At 36.2% G+C, this 19,112-nt stretch overlaps 2 protein-coding genes and 2 long non-coding RNA genes across 10 annotated transcripts in view; 1 reads left to right on the top strand and 3 right to left on the bottom strand.

Annotated features, from left to right (window-relative positions):
• The window catches only part of LOC124163499 (nucleoprotein TPR), a 67,249-nt gene extending 65,655 nt beyond the window's left edge, over nucleotides 1-1,594 (bottom strand). For all 5 annotated transcript variants that reach the window (XM_046540449.1, XM_046540452.1, XM_046540451.1 and 2 more), the window contains exons 1-3: nucleotides 1,367-1,594; nucleotides 1,037-1,199; nucleotides 571-792 (exon numbers count right to left, since the gene is read on the bottom strand). In XM_046540449.1, coding sequence (XP_046396405.1) covers nucleotides 571-792; nucleotides 1,037-1,199; nucleotides 1,367-1,514 — 533 coding nt within the window. In that variant the 5' untranslated portion in view covers nucleotides 1,515-1,594. The remainder of the gene's footprint in view (nucleotides 1-570; nucleotides 793-1,036; nucleotides 1,200-1,366) is intronic.
• Nucleotides 1,595-1,650: 56 nt separating this feature from the next.
• On the top strand, nucleotides 1,651-2,156 carry LOC124163502. The gene is made up of 2 exons (XR_006865778.1): nucleotides 1,651-1,755; nucleotides 1,841-2,156. It is a non-coding gene; the product is annotated as an uncharacterized LOC124163502 (long non-coding RNA).
• Nucleotides 2,157-2,607: 451 nt separating this feature from the next.
• Nucleotides 2,608-10,690, bottom strand: LOC124163503. 2 transcript variants are annotated; one of them, XR_006865780.1, is made up of 3 exons: nucleotides 10,127-10,690; nucleotides 5,012-5,156; nucleotides 2,608-4,615 (listed from the first exon to the last, which is right to left on the bottom strand). It is a non-coding gene; the product is annotated as an uncharacterized LOC124163503 (long non-coding RNA). The 2 variants fall into 2 exon arrangements; XR_006865779.1 differs by lacking the exon at nucleotides 10,127-10,690 and having other exon boundaries at nucleotides 5,012-5,419.
• Nucleotides 10,691-12,694: 2,004 nt separating this feature from the next.
• LOC124163500 (peptide methionine sulfoxide reductase) lies at nucleotides 12,695-18,624 on the bottom strand. 2 transcript variants are annotated; one of them, XM_046540455.1, is made up of 5 exons: nucleotides 18,471-18,624; nucleotides 18,016-18,182; nucleotides 17,810-17,924; nucleotides 17,534-17,664; nucleotides 12,695-15,521 (listed from the first exon to the last, which is right to left on the bottom strand). In XM_046540455.1, exons 2-5 carry the CDS (start codon nucleotides 18,177-18,179, stop codon nucleotides 15,278-15,280), a joined length of 654 nt encoding a protein of 217 aa, XP_046396411.1. In that variant the 5' UTR covers nucleotides 18,180-18,182; nucleotides 18,471-18,624; the 3' UTR covers nucleotides 12,695-15,277. The 2 variants fall into 2 exon arrangements, with proteins under 2 accessions (XP_046396411.1, XP_046396410.1); XM_046540454.1 differs by lacking the exon at nucleotides 18,471-18,624 and adding an exon at nucleotides 18,330-18,455.
• Nucleotides 18,625-19,112: the final 488 nt, after the last annotated feature.

Below are 19,112 nucleotides of genomic sequence, written 5' to 3'. Positions count from 1 at the left end.
TAGACCATCATTCAATTAGTGAATATCAATTAAAAATGACAAATAGCTAGTTTCACAATAAACAATGGATATGAAATAAAGAATATGATTATTCCTGCACACACCTATGGCACAAGGAATTGTGTCACCATAAAAAGCAAGGCAAAAAGGCCTGTGAATACGGTACATTAACCCATACAAGATAATGTCCAAATGTATGAACACGAGAATGAACATGAAAATGCAGCGTGTAGACACCCAACTTGTGCGAATGCATGAACGAAAAATAGAACCTGATCCAATTTAGTTCATACATTTATACATGTTCCGTTCTAGTCCAAAAAAATCATTCACGCAAAAAAACATAAACTTTTACTCGTTAATTTATCGTGTAAACAGGCCTAAAATGAAAATACTGAACAACATTAGTCCACACACATTGCCACTGGAATCAACCGAAAGAATATGTTACGGACATGAGGAGTCCGTAAAATGAAAACAATCTCTCATTTAACCTCGCCAAGTACTGGCCTTGCTATGGGAACAATGAAAAAAAAATTCAGAATGCAAGTATATCAGCTTTGTACGTACCGATTAAGAAGTTCAACCTCCTTAGCCTCGATCTGATCTGCATGCGCCAGTGCCTCACATTTGGCAGCAGATGCTGCCAGAAGTTGATCAGAGAGGGTCTTATTGTCAACATTGAGGCGCTCTATTTCATTATCACGCCTCTCTAACCGCCTAAGAAGATCTTCTCTCTCCTCACAATAGGCAGTTTGCTTTCTGTTGAGAGACGCATTCTCTGCTTCCAACCTGGCGATTTGATATGGTTCAGATAATATTAAAAATAATGCAATGACATTCGCGTAATAGCCACTATAAAATCACAATCGTTAAGAACTGTCCGAGGCTAACAGTTACGATAGAGATTAGTGTACAACGCCACAATAGAGTATTAAATCTACTAAACCAGTTAGGTGGTATTAAATCTTACATTAACTTGAAAAATTTAATGCAAAAAAGCACAAAAGATGTTAACTAAACAAAAACTACCAACCTCTCTGACACTTCCCGAAGACTTTCCAGTTTACTTTTCACCTCTGACAAGTTGGACTGCAGCTCCTGTATTTTATTTTCGGCAACTTCTGCCTCCTTTTTCGCATCTGCAAGATCCCTATGTGCCTCCGACACGTCATTTTCAAGTTTGGTTACTCTTTCCTCTAAGATGGGTAAGTGGCCCATTCGCACACCGCCCAAATAAAATGTTGCCAAAAATTAATCACCACAATATATTTGTAATTCAATAGAATACGTTTCGATAACTGAAATTCCCCAGAGAAGTAACTGTTTTCACACAATTATGGACCAAAATTTCTATTTAACTTACCGTTTTCACTTTGGCTCGTGTCATGGAATTCTTTGAATCTCTTGAAATTATTGGCTTTGGTAGTAATGTAGTCATCAATTTTCTTGGCGATATCTTCAGGCACACGAGCATACTCGTCTTCAGTTAAAATTAACGGCACTAACATCATGGCATTCCTTATTTTCTACTAATTTTCTCAAAGTCTAACGGCGGGCATTTATGCACTTGCGGCCATGGATGCTAACGACATCTATAAAGATGAATCCAGAGATGCAACGAAAAAACAAAACAACAAATGAGTTCGCTATTCGTGAATGCGCAAGCCACCGGATTTTGTGAATTTGGATGTGGTAGACAAGAGTAACAGGGTGCCATTTAGTTTAATTGCCTTTATAGTGTCAACTTCAATGGTAAATCTTGAATGAGTACTTGCTTTGATCTCTAATGCTTGCATTACATATATCTCTATATTTTATGTTTTATTGTGTGTTTTAGATACAGTCATGAGCATCACCTCAATGCTGTCCACTATTTTTAGAAGCGGTGTTCCATGTCTTCAGAAACAATTAAGTTTATGGAACTTTTGCTCTAAGAAAGCATTTCATGGCATTATTGCTTGTAATTCTGCCATTTTACCTGAAAGGAAATTCTTAGATGCCTTTCTGTTGCCTAGGACTGTATTAGTGCAGCCAGATAGAGGGTTGAAATACAAGGGTGTTGTGAAGAAGAGGTGTAAAGATTGTTACTTTGTTGTTCGTGACGAAAGAATGTATGTGATGTGCAAAACTCACCCGAGGCATAAGCAAGCTGCCCTCCAGAAAAAAGAGAAGTACAAGAGGATCCTCACGCATGCAACTCAAAGTCCAGTAAGACCTTGGTAGGTTAGCGGACGCATAAGTGATCAAAGTATTTAAAGTATGGGGATGGAAATTCCTGGAATAGTGCTGTTATTTTTAAATGAATTCTTTCGGTATAATGACTGGAAATATATAATTTAATGTATGAATTAAGTTATCTATTGATGAAGTTGAAATAACAGTCTTTGGGTTTGTGATGCTGTTTGCCAATTGGAAGAGAGATAGTCTTCGGAGATTGAGCCTCCATCCTATTTGTGATGCTTAAAATAGAATGAGTCATCTCTCCCTTGTATGTATCTAACCCGGTGATAAGTTTTGTTTAGAATCTGTGGATGAATGGAGCTGAGCTGCATCACTCATTGATCGAGGAAAATATTTCACTGAAGACTTCCTTTTCCTTCAGAAAACTGTACTCTGTTGGCCCTAGCAGATTTCTGTAGGTGTATAGATGGTGAGAGAATTCATGACGTCTGGGATCTTCGTACATGCCCCATGGGCATTAAGAGGAAGTTATTCATGATGTAAGGTGTAGACGCCAAGAATCCCCTTTTCTTGTACATCTTGATTTTATGGTAGTATATGTCTCTTAAATTTTCTCTCACCACAAAATTTTTTCTCTTTGCTTTATTTGTTTTGTTCTCAGCTCCTGTTTGAATGAGACCTATACTTCATAGTTGATTGCAATGTGTATTTGAAATTTGTTAGCCAATAAAAAGTGGCTAAAGCCTTGGTAGAAATTATTTCATGAAGAAATGAGCTTATTCTCTTTGAAGGAAGTGAGGCTAAATTTGTTCAACTGTCAATGTGTTACTGCTATGCCCTGTTGAAGAAGACATAGTTGTTGCCAGTAACAACAAATTTGGGAAACTCCACATAATATACATAGATCATGCAAGTGGTCAATGTATTTCAATTATAACCCACCATCTCAGAGCAGACAATCCTTCGATGACTTCCACAACCAGTCAGACCAAGGACACAATTCTGAGGATCATCAGTTGTGCTCTCTGGTTGAATCTCAAGAGAGACAGACTCCGAGAAGGGCATCCAAGGGGGGAAATCGATGAGTTAGGAGTGGAGTGAATTTCATAGGTGGCGAGAAAATGGTAACTCCAGGGAACAGCGTGTTGGCCGATTTGCAGGGGAGGAAGTAGAGGAGACGTGGAGGAAGACGTGTCATTGGCTTCTCCTATCTGATGATGAAGGGTCAGTGGCTCCGACGGCAGTTCCACTGAGGGCCGGGCATGCAGCGACTCTGGTACGGCGGTGACTGGTGAGTCGTGAAGGAGGCGAAGAGGCCAAGGATTTTCTCACTGTGGCTCTGGACCCGGAAAGCGGGGAAAGGCTGAGGATATCCTCGCTGTGACCTTCCTGCTTTAAAGCAGGGAGTGGAAGGGAGACACTGAGAATATGCTCACTGTGATGTGTTCCCTTCAACTCTCTCCTCCATTCTCATTTTCCCTGGCGAGGAGGATCCGTTTTATTCCGTCCTTGGCTGACCCTCAGGCCAATGAGTGCACTCGGCTATGAGCGTGAGACAGTGTACTGGCAACAATTAAAGTTCCCTTGAACAATTAGACTAGCAATGCAGCTTGATACTGGGAGGGGGGAACTATGTCACTAGGAGTGCGTGGTTTGATTAAGAGTTTTTGCCACGCACAATAGGGGCACAACATTGTCTATGCAGTCTGGAACTAATCTGTTACAGTGTCTAGCTGGTTTGTACTACTTAACCTAAGACTTGGGATAACTCAAAGACCAGTCAATCTCTCCAATCTGACTGGTTCAGTTCAGCTGGTATGGAAAAGGGAACAGCCTAAGCAAATAAATTGAGAAGCAAGCTTAAGACTATACCCAGTCAGCCGGACACGACAGATCATTCCAAAGATGGATTGTATAGCATCGTCCTTCAATCTTTTACAATAGCATTCATTTCATAATCAACATGATTTATGGTTTATTTTTAAAAGGAACCATACATTTCTATTGATGTGTGCAGCTGAAAGGTGCAAGAAAAGTCAAAGTAATTCTTACTACAATTCATAGCTCAGAATCGATATATTTCCAGATTATCCTGGTATGAGTGCAAATGAAATGCTTAATTTAATAATTGTCAACCTGATGGTAAGATATTCATTTTACTCACACAAGGCAACTGCATTTCAGCTGTGAACTCTCTTCAGAGTTCCAAGTTAATAAAAACATGTTTGGATATGACCAATGGCAAACCATCAATAACAAATCTCCCGCAACACTCTCATCAGGTAATAATAATACCCTTCCTCTGCCTATTTAAAATGAAATTTAGGATTCGCAATGAGGCTGATGATTTTCTTTGGAAAAAATAAATCCATACATCCAATATAAAATTTATTGTAGTAGGGAAAATGCCTAGTGTCCATCACCATCAATCCTGGAAAATGAGAAATGTAACGTATTATAACAGTTAATTAGTACCTTAAGTCACTTAAAATGTTTCGAAATATTTTCTATCATTTTCAAGAAAAACACTTTATGAACCAATTATTTTTTAGTGAGACTAATACTTTAATGCCATGAAGAACTGCGTGAAATTTAGATTCTACTGTAAGACTAATATTTCGGTCTGATTGTATTGTATTTGACATTACCAGCAAAAGCAAAGATGATGCTGAATTGCAATTACAATGAGAATGTAGAGATGAATAATCTTAAATAATTACTGAATTGAAATTTCCTAGTAGTTCATTAATTGTATTACTCCTGAAGGGAAGATAAACAAGTTCAGTGATTTACTATCGATTGGAAAAAAAATGTTTCATTTACTTACATTAAAATGGTCAGCAAAGCAGAGATGGGTTGATGCTGACAAAGACATCCTCTTTAAATCTCTTCTTTCTGCAAAGAGCTACTTTTTCTGCAAATCCAGTAAACAAAAACTCCATCACTCCCACGAATTGTATTTCAAGTAATTCCTGAAATACAATTTGTGGCATTAATGCAATACATGTTTTGTAAGTTATGCCATCATAAGTTCCTGATGTACACCATGGCTAATGATGGTTTAACAGGTGAAACATAATGCATTGAAATAAAATACAAAAAATTTACAGTTATCCTTTATATCATCATGAAAATTGCAATTTTACCATGCACATTTCCATGCAAATAGCCTTTTGAAAATTAAAATAGTTAATCAACTTGCTGAAAAAGTAATAATTGGTGAAATTTGAATGACATTATAGGGTCATTCCATGTCAGTTCACCCAGGCATGGCACCCACCGACTCGGATTTTAATGAAATTTTTATCAATAGCTACTATCACCTATCTAATGACCCATGTAAAATATTTCCTCTCTCACTCTCATAGTTAGCAAGATATGAGGAGTCAAAGTTTGATATGTTTGCTCAGAAGTGGCGCTAGTGGGAGTCAAATTCCAGAGTGCAGGGCACAGCGTAAAAATTCATAACTCAGAAACCACATAATATATTTGAATGAAATTTTGACCCCTTGTCTATCCAAGTGCATAGCTTCCATAGTAATGTCTTTTATTCCCCTTGCATTGTTATGTTAGCCAAAATGATGTCAACAGTTGTTAATTAATCGATTTTTTTAGCTCAAAAACATTACTTCATATTTTCAGAATTATCACCAAAAGGCAGAGCAGTTAACTCATCCAATTTTTTTTTAAATTGAAGGTTAATATGTGCTCCAATATACTGTGAAATAAAAATGGTGGTGTTTTGACTGCCACTATGAGTATTTCAGGTTTTACTTTTTTTTCTGCCCCCGTGAGAGGGATTTTGGACACGTACTGTAAGACAATAAGTATAAGTGTATCCATACCTTCATGAGGATATATTTGAAATATTGGTCAGTAAATCTAAGACCAAACATGTAGTTTAGTGAATGTGGCTCTTGTTCATACAATTTTTTAAATAACAATACTTGGCTTGTGGCAGCTGAGGGGAAAAAGAGTCCAAATGGCTCAGAAATGTGAAATGATGCTTTTTCCTGGAATTTACCCATTTTTTCAAGTGTTTAGCATAGGGACAAATTGGTATCAACATACATTAGACTCTTACTGTGCATTAAGAGGATAAATGGAAATACTAATTTAAATAAAATTATTTAAATAATACACTTCAATGTGTTTAAGGAATCTCCCGAACATCTCTGGAGGCTCTCTCGGGCAACTAAACGCTTTACATACAATACCACCAATTCCATCACATGGGGATTTTCCATATGGGTGCATAAATTTCACTTTCACATCATGTTCTTCCTCGTGTTTAGAAATCACTAATCCAAAAAACCAGTGGTCATCATAAGCACTTGCAATGTTCAAGTTTGTTAAGATCTGTGAAAAAGTGATTAAATGAGTCCCACTGAACTGGAGTTGTACAAAGTTAGCCTCACTTTCACAGAAGAAGTATGGTCTTCCAAACCCTTGGTGATGGAAGAGCTGGCAGAGCAATTGTATTACTTATAGATATGCAGCAGGTTGTCATCAATATCCACATTCCTTGATGGCAACTGGAGTATTAAATTTCTATTTCACTGGGAGAGATAATGCTGACATTATGTGCCACATTGTTTTCTCCCCTGCCTCACATATGATTGTATTACATGACAAACTTGAGAAGGTAATACAATCCCACCTATTCAGCATCACTTTTCAGTGTTATTCCATCTCCCCAAGGAATAAGAGAATTAAGTGCAACCTCTACATTAGGAAGAATAAAATGTTACAATGTATCACAGTGAGGGCATGATAAATCAAAATAGATTCTAGGGTACCACTTTTAGTCTTCTGCCAAATATTCTTGTGTGAAGATGCTCCATGGGTGTCCAAGTTTATTCTGTGTGTACGATCCGTGTATTTTTACCTGTACATTAATTGTGTGTGCAATGAGTTAGGCGAAGCTGCTCATTGTGAACTTCAACATTAAAAAAGGTTGGTGTCTCCACTATGCTTCAAAATGAGCAAATTTTTTAACTGTGCAGCATCGAAAAGTAACTGCATCTGATTGCCTCAAAAAAACCTACACACCAGTGGTGCAACTGAACAAAATTGAGATCATTAGTATACTTGAAAAACAGCTGTTATCTCTCAGAAGTGGTGTACCTGGGGAAGTCCTATCCAATGTCTGCGAACATTAGAGAATATACTATTTGAAAAAGTATGAAACCTACCAAATATATTGTCTTGATCCTTTTAACAGCAACAAGAAGAAAATATCAAAATCACTGAGAAATGTAAGTCTTGAATTTGCAGAAAAGGCCTGTAAAATCCCAATTCTTCGGAAATTAGTGCCAGGAATGAAAATATGCCAGCCATGTAGGGAGGAAGTACAGAAACACTCCAGGTTTGGAAATGCGCTTTCTGATGTTGAAGCAGTAGATAGTGACAGCAATGATAGTATTTTGAGTTTTGAAACAACAGTATCCCAAGAAAAATCAACTGAGCTACTTAACAGAACGCTGCAAGATAGAGTGGAGTCACCTTTAAAATTTCATGGCATATCATCTCACAGAAGGTCAACCTACGCTAAAAGGAAAGTAGAGTCAGCATGCAGTAATTTTAAAAGGAAAGTTAAAAGAGTTCTTGATAAAGAATTATCTCCAGAAAAGGATGACCCAAAACTGCCAAAAGAACTACTTCAGAAAGTTCATGATATGGATGTGCTCATAGACTTTATCAAACAAAAAGTTGACACATCAAGCACTCATCAAGGAAAGGTACATCTGTTATCATTGGTACCAACTTCATGGAGCAGGAAGAAAGTAATGGAAGAGTTTCATGTGAGTGAGTACACTGCCCGCCAAGCAAGAGAACTTTTCAGAGACAATGGAAAATTGGCTGCACCTGAATTGAGAAAAGGGAAGGCAAATATAAAACATTACAATTAGTTAGGACTTTCTATAAAAGTGAAGAGTACTCCAGAATGATACCTGGAAAGAAAGATTCCATTAGTATCTCCAAAAATGTACATGTTCAGAAGATATTATTACTTGCTAACTTGAAGGAATTGTATTCCACTTTTAAATTTGACTTCCCCAGAATTAAAATTGGCTTTTCTAACTTCTGCAACCTAGGTCCAAAATGGTTTGTGGTAGCAGGTTCTCCTGGAACGCATTCAGTGTGTGTTTGCACAATTCATTAAAATGTCAACTTACTGCTTAATGCCTGTAATATAGAGGAAACAAGCCAGGACCTAATTGGTTATTTAGTGTGCTCTAGAAAAAATAGGGACTGTATACTGTGACATTGCTCTCAGTGTCCTTCACGTGAAAAGTTGAAAAGCTTACTGCTGAAAAAGCTTGAAGAATGTGACCCCGGAGATGAAGTTTCATACAGTCAGTGGGTTTCCCGTGACAGATCTCAACTGGTGAACTTCACTGCGACATTTGATGAGTACTGATTAACTTTAATTGAAAGAGTGGAAAAACTGGTGCCCCATTCATTTATTACAAAGGTACAGGCAAACTACCTTAAGCAAATGAAAGAAAATCTTGGACCCCATGATGCAGTTGTTCTCCTTGACTTCAATGAGAACTACTCATATGTTATCAAAGATGAGGCACAAGGGTATCACTGGACAAGGGATAGTTGTACGGTACACCCTGTTGTGATTTATACTCGAGATCACCTGACTAAACAGCCTATTATTTCCAGTTTATGCATCTTGTCAGATGATTTGGAGCATGATGTAGCTTTTGTTTATGAAACCCAAAGAATAATATTTTGCTTTGTGAAGGAAAATTTTACGTGAGTCAAAAAATTGAGTTACTTTAGTGATGGTTGTGCAGGACGGTACAAGAACTGCAAAACATTTCTCAATCTTAGCAAGCATTACCAGGATTTCTCTTTAATGGCATCATGGACATTCTTTGCTACAAGCCATGTAAAATCCCCATGTGATGGAATTGGTGGTATTGTAAAGCGTTTAGTTGCCCGAGAGAGCCTCCAGAGATGTTCGGGAGATTCCTTAAACACATTGAAGTGTATTATTTAAATAATTTTATTTAAATTAGTATTTCCATTTATCCTCTTAATGCACAGTAAGAGTCTAATGTATGTTGATACCAATTTGTCCCTATGCTAAACACTTGAAAAAATGGGTAAATTCCAGGAAAAAGCATCATTTCACATTTCTGAGCCATTTGGACTCTTTTTCCCCTCAGCTGCCACAAGCCAAGTATTGTTATTTAAAAAATTGTATGAACAAGAGCCACATTCACTAAACTACATGTTTGGTCTTAGATTTACTGACCAATATTTCAAATATATCCTCATGAAGGTATGGATACACTTATACTTATTGTCTTACAGTACGTGTCCAAAATCCCTCTCACGGGGGCAGAAAAAAAAGTAAAACCTGAAATACTCATAGTGGCAGTCAAAACACCACCATTTTTATTTCACAGTATATTGGAGCACATATTAACCTTCAATTTAAAAAAAAATTGGATGAGTTAACTGCTCTGCCTTTTGGTGATAATTCTGAAAATATGAAGTAATGTTTTTGAGCTAAAAAAATCGATTAATTAACAACTGTTGACATCATTTTGGCTAACATAACAATGCAAGGGGAATAAAAGACATTACTATGGAAGCTATGCACTTGGATAGACAAGGGGTCAAAATTTCATTCAAATATATTATGTGGTTTCTGAGTTATGAATTTTTACGCTGTGCCCTGCACTCTGGAATTTGACTCCCACTAGCGCCACTTCTGAGCAAACATATCAAACTTTGACTCCTCATATCTTGCTAACTATGAGAGTGAGAGAGGAAATATTTTACATGGGTCATTAGATAGGTGATAGTAGCTAGTGACAAAAATTTCATTAAAATCCGAGTCGGTGGGTGTCATTTTGAAAATTTCTGGGTGATTTGACGTGGAATGACCCTATACTAGCAGTTTGTATGACATTACCAACCAAATGCACCCAAAATCCATACAGAATTCCAGGACCAGCCATCACCAAGTACCACTTCATTCATAATTTTGTTAGTGGGCCATGTTCATTTCACACTCTCTACCCTGCATGCTAGCCCTTCAGCCATATCATTTGTTGAGAGGTAAATCACGAGGCGATAATTTCCCTCCATATTCCACTGTGAAATAGAAAACTTAAAAATTTTAGAAAATTTTAAACCAGCACTTAAATGTGGTTATATTGAGAGGCATGTTATGATTTCTTACTTTCAGAGTACAATTATGATCCAAGTGGTGACATCTGAGTGGTAGATAAAGGATGGTAATGTAAGCAATTTTAATAGTTTGAAATAAAGTTTGCCTCTAGGTTATCTTTGCTATACACCTTATGCGTACAGGGGTGGTCTGGCCAGGTCAGCTGGTCGGCTATTGCCGAGGGCCCCGAGCTTAGGGGGCCCCCCACAATGCTCTTGTCTATTGTGAAGAGTAAATATACGTAATAAAAAAAGACTCAGATTACTTGAACCAGAGTTTTTTGCAATTATAAAATTCTATGCCACATTAGTTGCTTTATTTACAACATATTCATTGTAAAAAGATTATATTACAAAATAAAAAAATAAAGGTGCCAGAAGTTGAAAGAGAACCTGATGCTTTTTTGAATGGGTTATTCGAAAAGGCTATTTTATAAGCCTTTTATATTTAAGCGCAGTTTCAAGGAAATAATTCACTAAATAGATAGTAGAATCATAAAACGTTACTAAATTTTATTAGCTGTGAAGTTCTCACTTTTCATAGTATTTCTCCTGCGAAATTGCTATTTTTATTAATTTTTAACAAGTTTTTAAGAGCCATATTATTGTCAACATCCATTTCTGGGCATGGAATTTTGTAGAATTTTCCGAGTGAGGAGGGCCCCATCATGAGCCCAGAGGGCCCCCAGACTGCCCCTGAAAGCATTCCTCTTTCTTGAAAGGCAAAGGAAAGCACTATGAAAGCTAGGCAATGAGACCATAACACAAATTCGATAAGAACAGCCCATTCTCAGGAAATCTTAGTCAACAAATACATTGACAAGATCATCAGAATGTAGCTAGCTATATTCAGCGAGGATGAAGCATAGTGCATAGGTCTGGGTTTCCCAGAGGGGACATTTATAGCCAAACCAATATGTGGTCCTTCAATGAAGTCCGGCAAATTACTTTTGATTTTACAATTTTCATTCTTTTTTCTCAAACAATTATTGTTTAAATTTTTTAAAGTTTTCATATGATGTGGCATGTTTTTCTTGACAATTTTCTGTATTTTCCTCGAGGAGATCTACATAGATGCGACAGGGAAGGTAGGTAGAAGACACCATCAACAACAATTTGTTCATGCACTTCAAGACCTCATTTTCTTTTATGGGAAAGAGGACCATGAATGATCCCATATATTGAACATGCTCCGCATCATATCTTTTGCTATCGGTTATTATATTTTGCGGCTCATTAGCAAGGAACTTGTTGGCAAACTCTGAGACTCCAAGAGGGTCAGTTATGATGGTCCCATTCTCTTTTTTTATTGTCTACTTTCCACTTCTGTTTGACGTAGACTTTATTAAATTTATTACTCTTTGCCAAGATATTTTCATCACATTATCAGATTGACTTGTAACTCCACTGTAATATGCTTTTATTGCTTTAATTACAAGATATTTTTTATAACTCTGGTAGTAGCTGATGAAGTATGTGCCCTCCTGGCTACTTCTCCATTTTTCCTTTGTTCCCCAAATGCCTTGATTGCTGCCATTACTTCTTATCACACAGCACTTTGCATTATTACTATATTAAACTGGAACTAATTTTCTTGAAAAGCATTCTCCAAATAAGAGTTTCACATTTCTAATAAAGTACATTTAGTACATTCACTCCCCTTCAATTGTACAAGGTATTCCAAGAAATATCTCAAAATTGACCACAGAATGAATTTATTGTTTAAACACATCCAGTTCCATCCTTAACATTCTGAAGTCTGAATGGAATGCTTGTATGGTGCACAAATAGTTTATTCATAAGTTACGTGTCAAAATGCCATAATATGTACTACGCAACTCTAAGAAAGGATGGATGGCCTAGGAGCCTAACCTTCAGAAAACCTAATGGAAATAGGAGAGGCTGTAATCAGTGGGGTATCCAGGAATTTCGTTTGGGGAAGGAGGTCTACTGGGGAAATTTTTGAAAAACAGGGTATGTACTACGTAAGTAGAGGGTTTTAAACTAATTTTAATATTCTAAAAAACTTCATTTATTAAAGTAATCTTTTGCAAAGTCACAATCTTTCAATATTTTGTATTCTTTTATGAAGGAAAGTAATTGTGTTTTCCTATTTCGGATGGGTTTGGCCCCCTAAACCTCCCCCCTAGCTATGCCACGGGCTGTAATCACTCATAAATATGCTCTAAGCATTAAAGGGCATTTTCTAAAAAATTAATAACTTTTACTCGCTATGTCAGTCATTAAAAAGAGGTGACATATGTATACAGTACCTAATGAGAGGGTTACCATTAAAATGAAGAGAAAAATATGAACATTGGTGGTCACTTTTATTACATAGTGTTTTTATGCAGGTATCCATGCCAAAGCAGTAACACTTCTAACAACTGATATCATCTTTCATTGTCAAAGATATTTATCTTATGAAAATGACAATAATTCTTTAAATAAACATACAATGTTAACATGATCTAAAAGTTTCAATACAAAATATTTACAGGCTTTGTATTATCAATATTACCTTAGGTAAAATCTTTATTATAAAAAGTAATGCAGCCCAGTAATATAACACTCCAAAAGGAAAATATTACATAAACTTCTTATCGTGATCTTGAATACTCAGGTGTGATAGTTAAACCCAAACCCTAAAATACTTTTAAAACTCTCCAGGATGCCAGCACCTAAAGCAATGAATAGTCCCACCTAAGCATAATTTTAGTGTATCACCTAGGATATAGGGATGCGCGAGTACTTGAAATTTCGAGTCGAGTAGTTGGTACTCAACTCAAGTGTTTCGAGTAGTAACGAGTAATAACGAATGCTGAGTCGAGTCATTTCTGTTACAGAGCTATTGAGGCCAATAAGCCAGCAATTCTGTAATTTACTTATGTAATCTTTATTACTATTGTGCAAATGCCTTTACTCAGGGCTCTTCCAAGCCGTTTGATCCACATATTAATTAAATTTTCGACATATTACTAGGGGTTAATTTATTTCGACTGTGCCCCAACCGTTTAAGACACATCATTTCCATTCATTTCCTAATGCTGACACAATTATCATCAACGTTCCTCATTATTTTTTTCTCCTTTCTATATCAGAATAAGCATTCAGAGTAGAATGTGTGATAGGGAATTGGAAAAAAGAGAATATGCTGGGGCATGCATTGTTGTATCGCCTAGTCCAGAAAGTACCAGACTCGACTCGATACTTGCGAGTAGTTTTCAACTCGACTCGAGATCAAAAAGTACAACTCGCATATCCCCACTAGGATAAACTTGAACTTTAAAGGAATTGTACTGCATTAAATCAAATTAAATGCAAAAATGGTAGAACATAAGGGAATTGTTAACAATTTTTTGGTGTCTATAGGATATTGCTATGGGTAGTTAATATTAGTTCTCAGTCTTTCACGTACATCACATGATAAAAAATAAGGGTAAGCTTTAAGTTTACCTTTCCCATTCATTAACAGGATGTTAACCAAACAGATATATCATAACTTAAAATTAGATGCATGCCTTGGTTGGTATTTGAAGCAACTGAATTTTTTTGTGTGAAGCTAGAATCACATAGTAATTCTTCACATGCATGTTCAAGAACAGTAGCAATGACACAAATGGATGTCACATTTTCTGTACCTGAATACACATGTGAAATCCTAAACACCAATCAGAGCAAAGCAGGAAATAGTGATTTTGTTTTTCGGCCTCTTTGCAAAACCACTCCAAACCTTGATTTGGAGTCCAAACATGAACCCAATCATGACTCAAATGATCATGCAATACAGCAAGTGATGGTGTGAGGTATCATTTATGCTATTATCAACATAGTCCAAATTACTCGTGAATTTGGGAGAGAAATAAATGATTGCAGTTTTTATACTTCAGTCAGATGAACAGTTGTGACCAACATTTTAGTTTCTCCACTACCTCAGGCATAAAAAATATGAAAGCTTCTGATTTATTGATCAATTAAGAAATCAAACTGATTATGCAAAGGTAGCAATACTTGGAATGAATTATGAAGAAATCATCACTGAAGAATATTTGATATTCCTCATATTCTTCTTAACCAGTCGAAAATTATCACTTAATATAGACTTAGGAGCAGTAGGAAGTATGAACATATGACAGCCTAATTGAGCAATTCATGTCAAAAGATAAATAGCAGAATAAAGTAAACCTTGACTATTAAATCATGTGCTAAAATTCATCATAAATAATGCAATTTTATACCTTTACACTAAATACTACCCGTCTAAAAATAATAACTGACAAAGTAATACTAATTAACCTATAACAAAAAATATCTAAAGGGCATGAGAAAAGCTATAATGCCATACCATGATAGTTCAGTAGGACACCAAATAGCTCTTATTGTCATGAATTATTATGTAGATGCCAACTCAATACACTCAGGTGCCATACAAAATAACTTAATCATCCCTCCTCTTTAATTTTCTTACATATAAACTTGAATTCAAATTATATAGGTGACCAATTAATAAGTCACAACTTTAAAAAGAAAAGTCACTTATATTGAGGTAAAAGTCAATACTATCAATAAACTCAGCAACTATATAACTGTAAAGTTACTTTTCGACCTATGCATCTACACATTCAAAAGTAAATATGCAATGAAAGGAGGTAAAAAACAATAAAAATTCTAATTTTTTTCTTTCGGCTTCACTGGAAATTATTCCACATTTCCTTTTCTAATGAAATACCAATCATATATTGATTCTAGGTATTGAAATGGGCAAAAAAAAATGCAAAGAAATTCCTCGTAACATAATGTTAAAATTAAAACTCATTAAAAGCATCATTTTTATATAAGCTTTGTTAAAATCCCGAGATAAGAGTCCTGAAAATACTCATGAATCAAAATTAAATCAGCATGTAAGTCCTCGTCCTTCAAACTTCAAATAGTACTTTCTCACATAGTCAGCTATTTTTTCATTTAGACCGAGACGAACAATATCTGCCTCCAGTTGTTCTTTGCCTCCTCTGCCAAATATGTATCCATTGAGACGGGCTGCAACATGAGAGCGGGTCAAAGATTTCTGATCATTTTGCGACAGACCTATTGCTTCTACCAGCCAAGGATGTTGCTGGAGCCGGTACTTCTGATGATAGCTGCAGATGGATATGAAAACAAATACAACATATTAGGAGCACATACATCAGAAGAACTGGGATAATTCACAAGTGGTACAGCCCAGGGTAGAGTTCGGGGGGGTCCGGACACCCCCCAAAATATAAAAACAAAATTATTTTCCTTCATAAAAGAAAACAAAATATTGAAAAAACATGAATTTTCAAAATATTTCTTATACAAACGAAGTTTTTTCAATTATGAAAATTGTTTAAATTAATGCAAAACCCTCTACATACATAGTACCACGTTTTCCAAAAATGTTCAACCCTGGTTTTGGACCATCTCCTCCTTAACCCCTTTGAACGAAATTCCTGGCTACGCCACTTAGTCCAACACAATACTAATGGCCTCTTTTGCTCCTCCTTATTCAATAAAATAAGCTAGCATGCAACTGTATTCAATAGTTTGTAAAACCATTAAGTAATGGATTGAATTTTTGGATTTTCAGACATGTTTAAGGCTCTGGGGACATTTTTGTCCGTTTCTGCATTGAATTTGGTGGGACAATTCAAGCTGTAAGATGCCCTCCAATGAAATGGAGCATCAATTACTCTTAAAAAGCTCCACATCAAATTTGAGAACTACATAGTAGCTCAGTTGGCTCAGTTCTGGAGAGCGGTGATTGATTTATATGTATATAGCTCTGCTTAAAAGCAGAGAAGAATACATATCTCCATTAACTCTTTTGGCACATCAAAGTGGAGCAATTTTGAAAAGGGGCACTCTACTTCAGTTTGATTTTGACTCATATATCACGCCTCCAGAGCATAACAATGAGTAACTAATGGATCCAGATTGTCACAAAATGAAAATGAGAGCTTCAAAAATATATCATAATATTACTTACAGATAAAATCCTAAAACTTGCACAAAGTAAATCCAATTAACATCAAATATACCAGAGAGAGAAAATATTCTGCATTGAGGTACCATAACCTTCTCTACAGTGCTCATTGTGCTCTCACAGTGCATTTTATAGGCATTATACATCACCTATTCCACTAATTGAAATAATACTGTAAGGAATAAAAACACAGTAAAAAGTGGCAGCAAAACAGCCATAATTAAACAATGCATTTTTACCCAAGCAAGTGCATGGCTGGAAAAAATACTAAGATAGAGGCTCGACAATATAAGAGGCAAGGGCATACCCACGACCTAAACTAGGGGGTGGAGAGGGGGCAAGCCATGGTTTCTCAAGTTGTAACATTTAAGCATGGAAAAAGGTGAATGAAACCAACATTGTAAGAAAACTATAACAGCACTTTATTACGTAGTTTTAAAAACTATGTATTTGCTCCAAAAAAAATATTTTAGTTACGTGTCTTATACTAAAATGGATGTCCATTTGGACAATTGTAGGAGTTTACATGATGCAATTTTGATGGTGAATGGGTTAACCCTTTTAGTGCGGCAGGCCGATGTATCCGCTCTTTAAGTACTAGTACATTATTTATTTTGCAATGACTTATTACATGGCTACAACTTATTCCAGTAAATGTACAAATATTTTTTCAAAATTAACCAGTATAACCTCGTCAATTAAAAAAAACGTACATGGCTATGTAATAAAAAAGCTTTGCATTGTTTATTTTTCCTACTTGCTACATTTTATGAAAATCCCCTCCGCATTTCTCACAAGTATCCCAGGTAGAATTGGATTGTACTAACAGGGTTAACGTATCTAACCGCATTAGTGGATGTTTATGTAAACATGTCTTTATAAGAAAAAGAGAGAATACATCAGTCAGTAATGTCAAGGTCAAATGCAATTAGTAATCATTTTAAGGTCATTAAAATGATCATTTGAATGCTGTCGTGATCCAATTATTGAAATTTATTTGTGGCGATTAGGAGGGTCTGGTTGTCAGTCCCAATAAACATATACTAATGCACTTCCAGCAACCGTATGATAATTGATTAACCTTAAAAAAGCACACAAAACATAATTAATTCATACAAACTTAGTGTACAGAACTAGTCCACTCACCCTTCAGCATCATAAAATTCCGATGCTGGTACTATTTGAGTAAGAACTGCCCCTTTGGCCTTTCTTTCTGCAAGTGACTCCTCAGCAAGTTTCTTTTGGTCACCATCATGGTAGTAAATAAAAGATGAATACTAAAAAGGGAGATAATGGATTTTTACTGCTATGCAAATTTAATGACAACGATTAGACAGTCATGGGTGGAATGAATTGTTACTCTTTTGTAAAGTAGGTACCTACTTAGCTAAGTTTAGGTAAAAATACAAATAAATATCTCACCTGGCGAGTCATCCGAATTGACGGGTCATGGTTTTCCCAAAATACACCAAGTAACTCCTTGTAGTCAACTGCTGTAGGGTCATAGTCAACGTCAATGGCTTCGGTGTGGTCTCCTCTAATAACAATAGTTTACGAGGGTTTAGGCGATGAGCCATCACAATTACATTCATGAAATACTTTTGATGCGCTAAAATAAGCATACTCACAAGCTTTTGTAAGAAGGGCCTTTTTTAGTTCCTCCAGTGTAGCCCACCCTCGTTCTAATCACTCCTTTGAAAGACCCAAATAGAACATCGGGCTCCCAGAAGCAGCCCATAGCAAAAGTAGCCTTCTTCGTGTCAACATCAACTTCGTGCATCATGCTGCTCATAACCTACGAAGAGTGGAAAGCGAAAATCAGCATTGCAATTAGTCAACGAGAGAAATCACTGATACCGGTTCATGGCATGACGCATTGTTTTGTAGGATCGACCACGGCAGAACATTTACACCAATACATAAGACACTCGACAATGCTCACATTTCCTATAACGGCACTTCTATTCGCGACAACCCAACTAAACAAACTTCCTCTTTTTAAAGCAGACAAAAGGGAACCTAACATTCTGTACAACAACGAAAATATTACGCAACTAGGCTAATGCGCAGAATCAACATTTACCTAAGGAGTTATACAAGTTCCTTCTCAGCCAAACCTGATCTTGATCGCTAATTATGAAATACGGAAAAGTTAGATTAGTGAGGTCAACAACCTTTATTCCAACCAATGACACCAAATGACACTCAAATGGCTAATTATGCAGATGGAATAATAAAAAATACGGCGGATTGCGATGCTCATTTTCTCATTCCAAACCGCGCAAAACGAATCCCTTGGTTTCTCAGGCCCCAAAAAAATCATGAAGAAAAATTGGTGCTTGAAGAATTTCGTAGTTTTAGGTGGAATATTCGGACATGCATTATTTAAGGAATTCTATTAAAGTACGTAGAGTTTGTAAACCACGTATAGGTGAGTAAATAAAAGGTATGGAAGGAAAGCTTTTAAGTGGCTCGATTATATATAGTCTGGCAGATAAGAATAATAAAATTAGAAATATGGATAATAATGATTTTGTGAATCTATTAATCACGTGATATACAGTTTTAGTAAAAAGTAAGTTATTTTACCTCTGTATTAGTCTCATGCACCAATATGTATTACTTTGATGCATTTCGCGTGAAACCTATAACCAAGAACCCTGTATAAGGACGATTGTCTTCGTGCGCTTCGATCGTCATTTGTCCAAAATTCGTGTCGCAAGTT

The sequence above is a fragment of the Ischnura elegans genome, chromosome 8 (assembly GCF_921293095.1).
Source record: "Ischnura elegans chromosome 8, ioIscEleg1.1, whole genome shotgun sequence".
NCBI lineage: Eukaryota > Metazoa > Arthropoda > Insecta > Odonata > Coenagrionidae > Ischnura > Ischnura elegans.
This window is presented reverse-complemented; position numbering and strand designations above follow the sequence as displayed.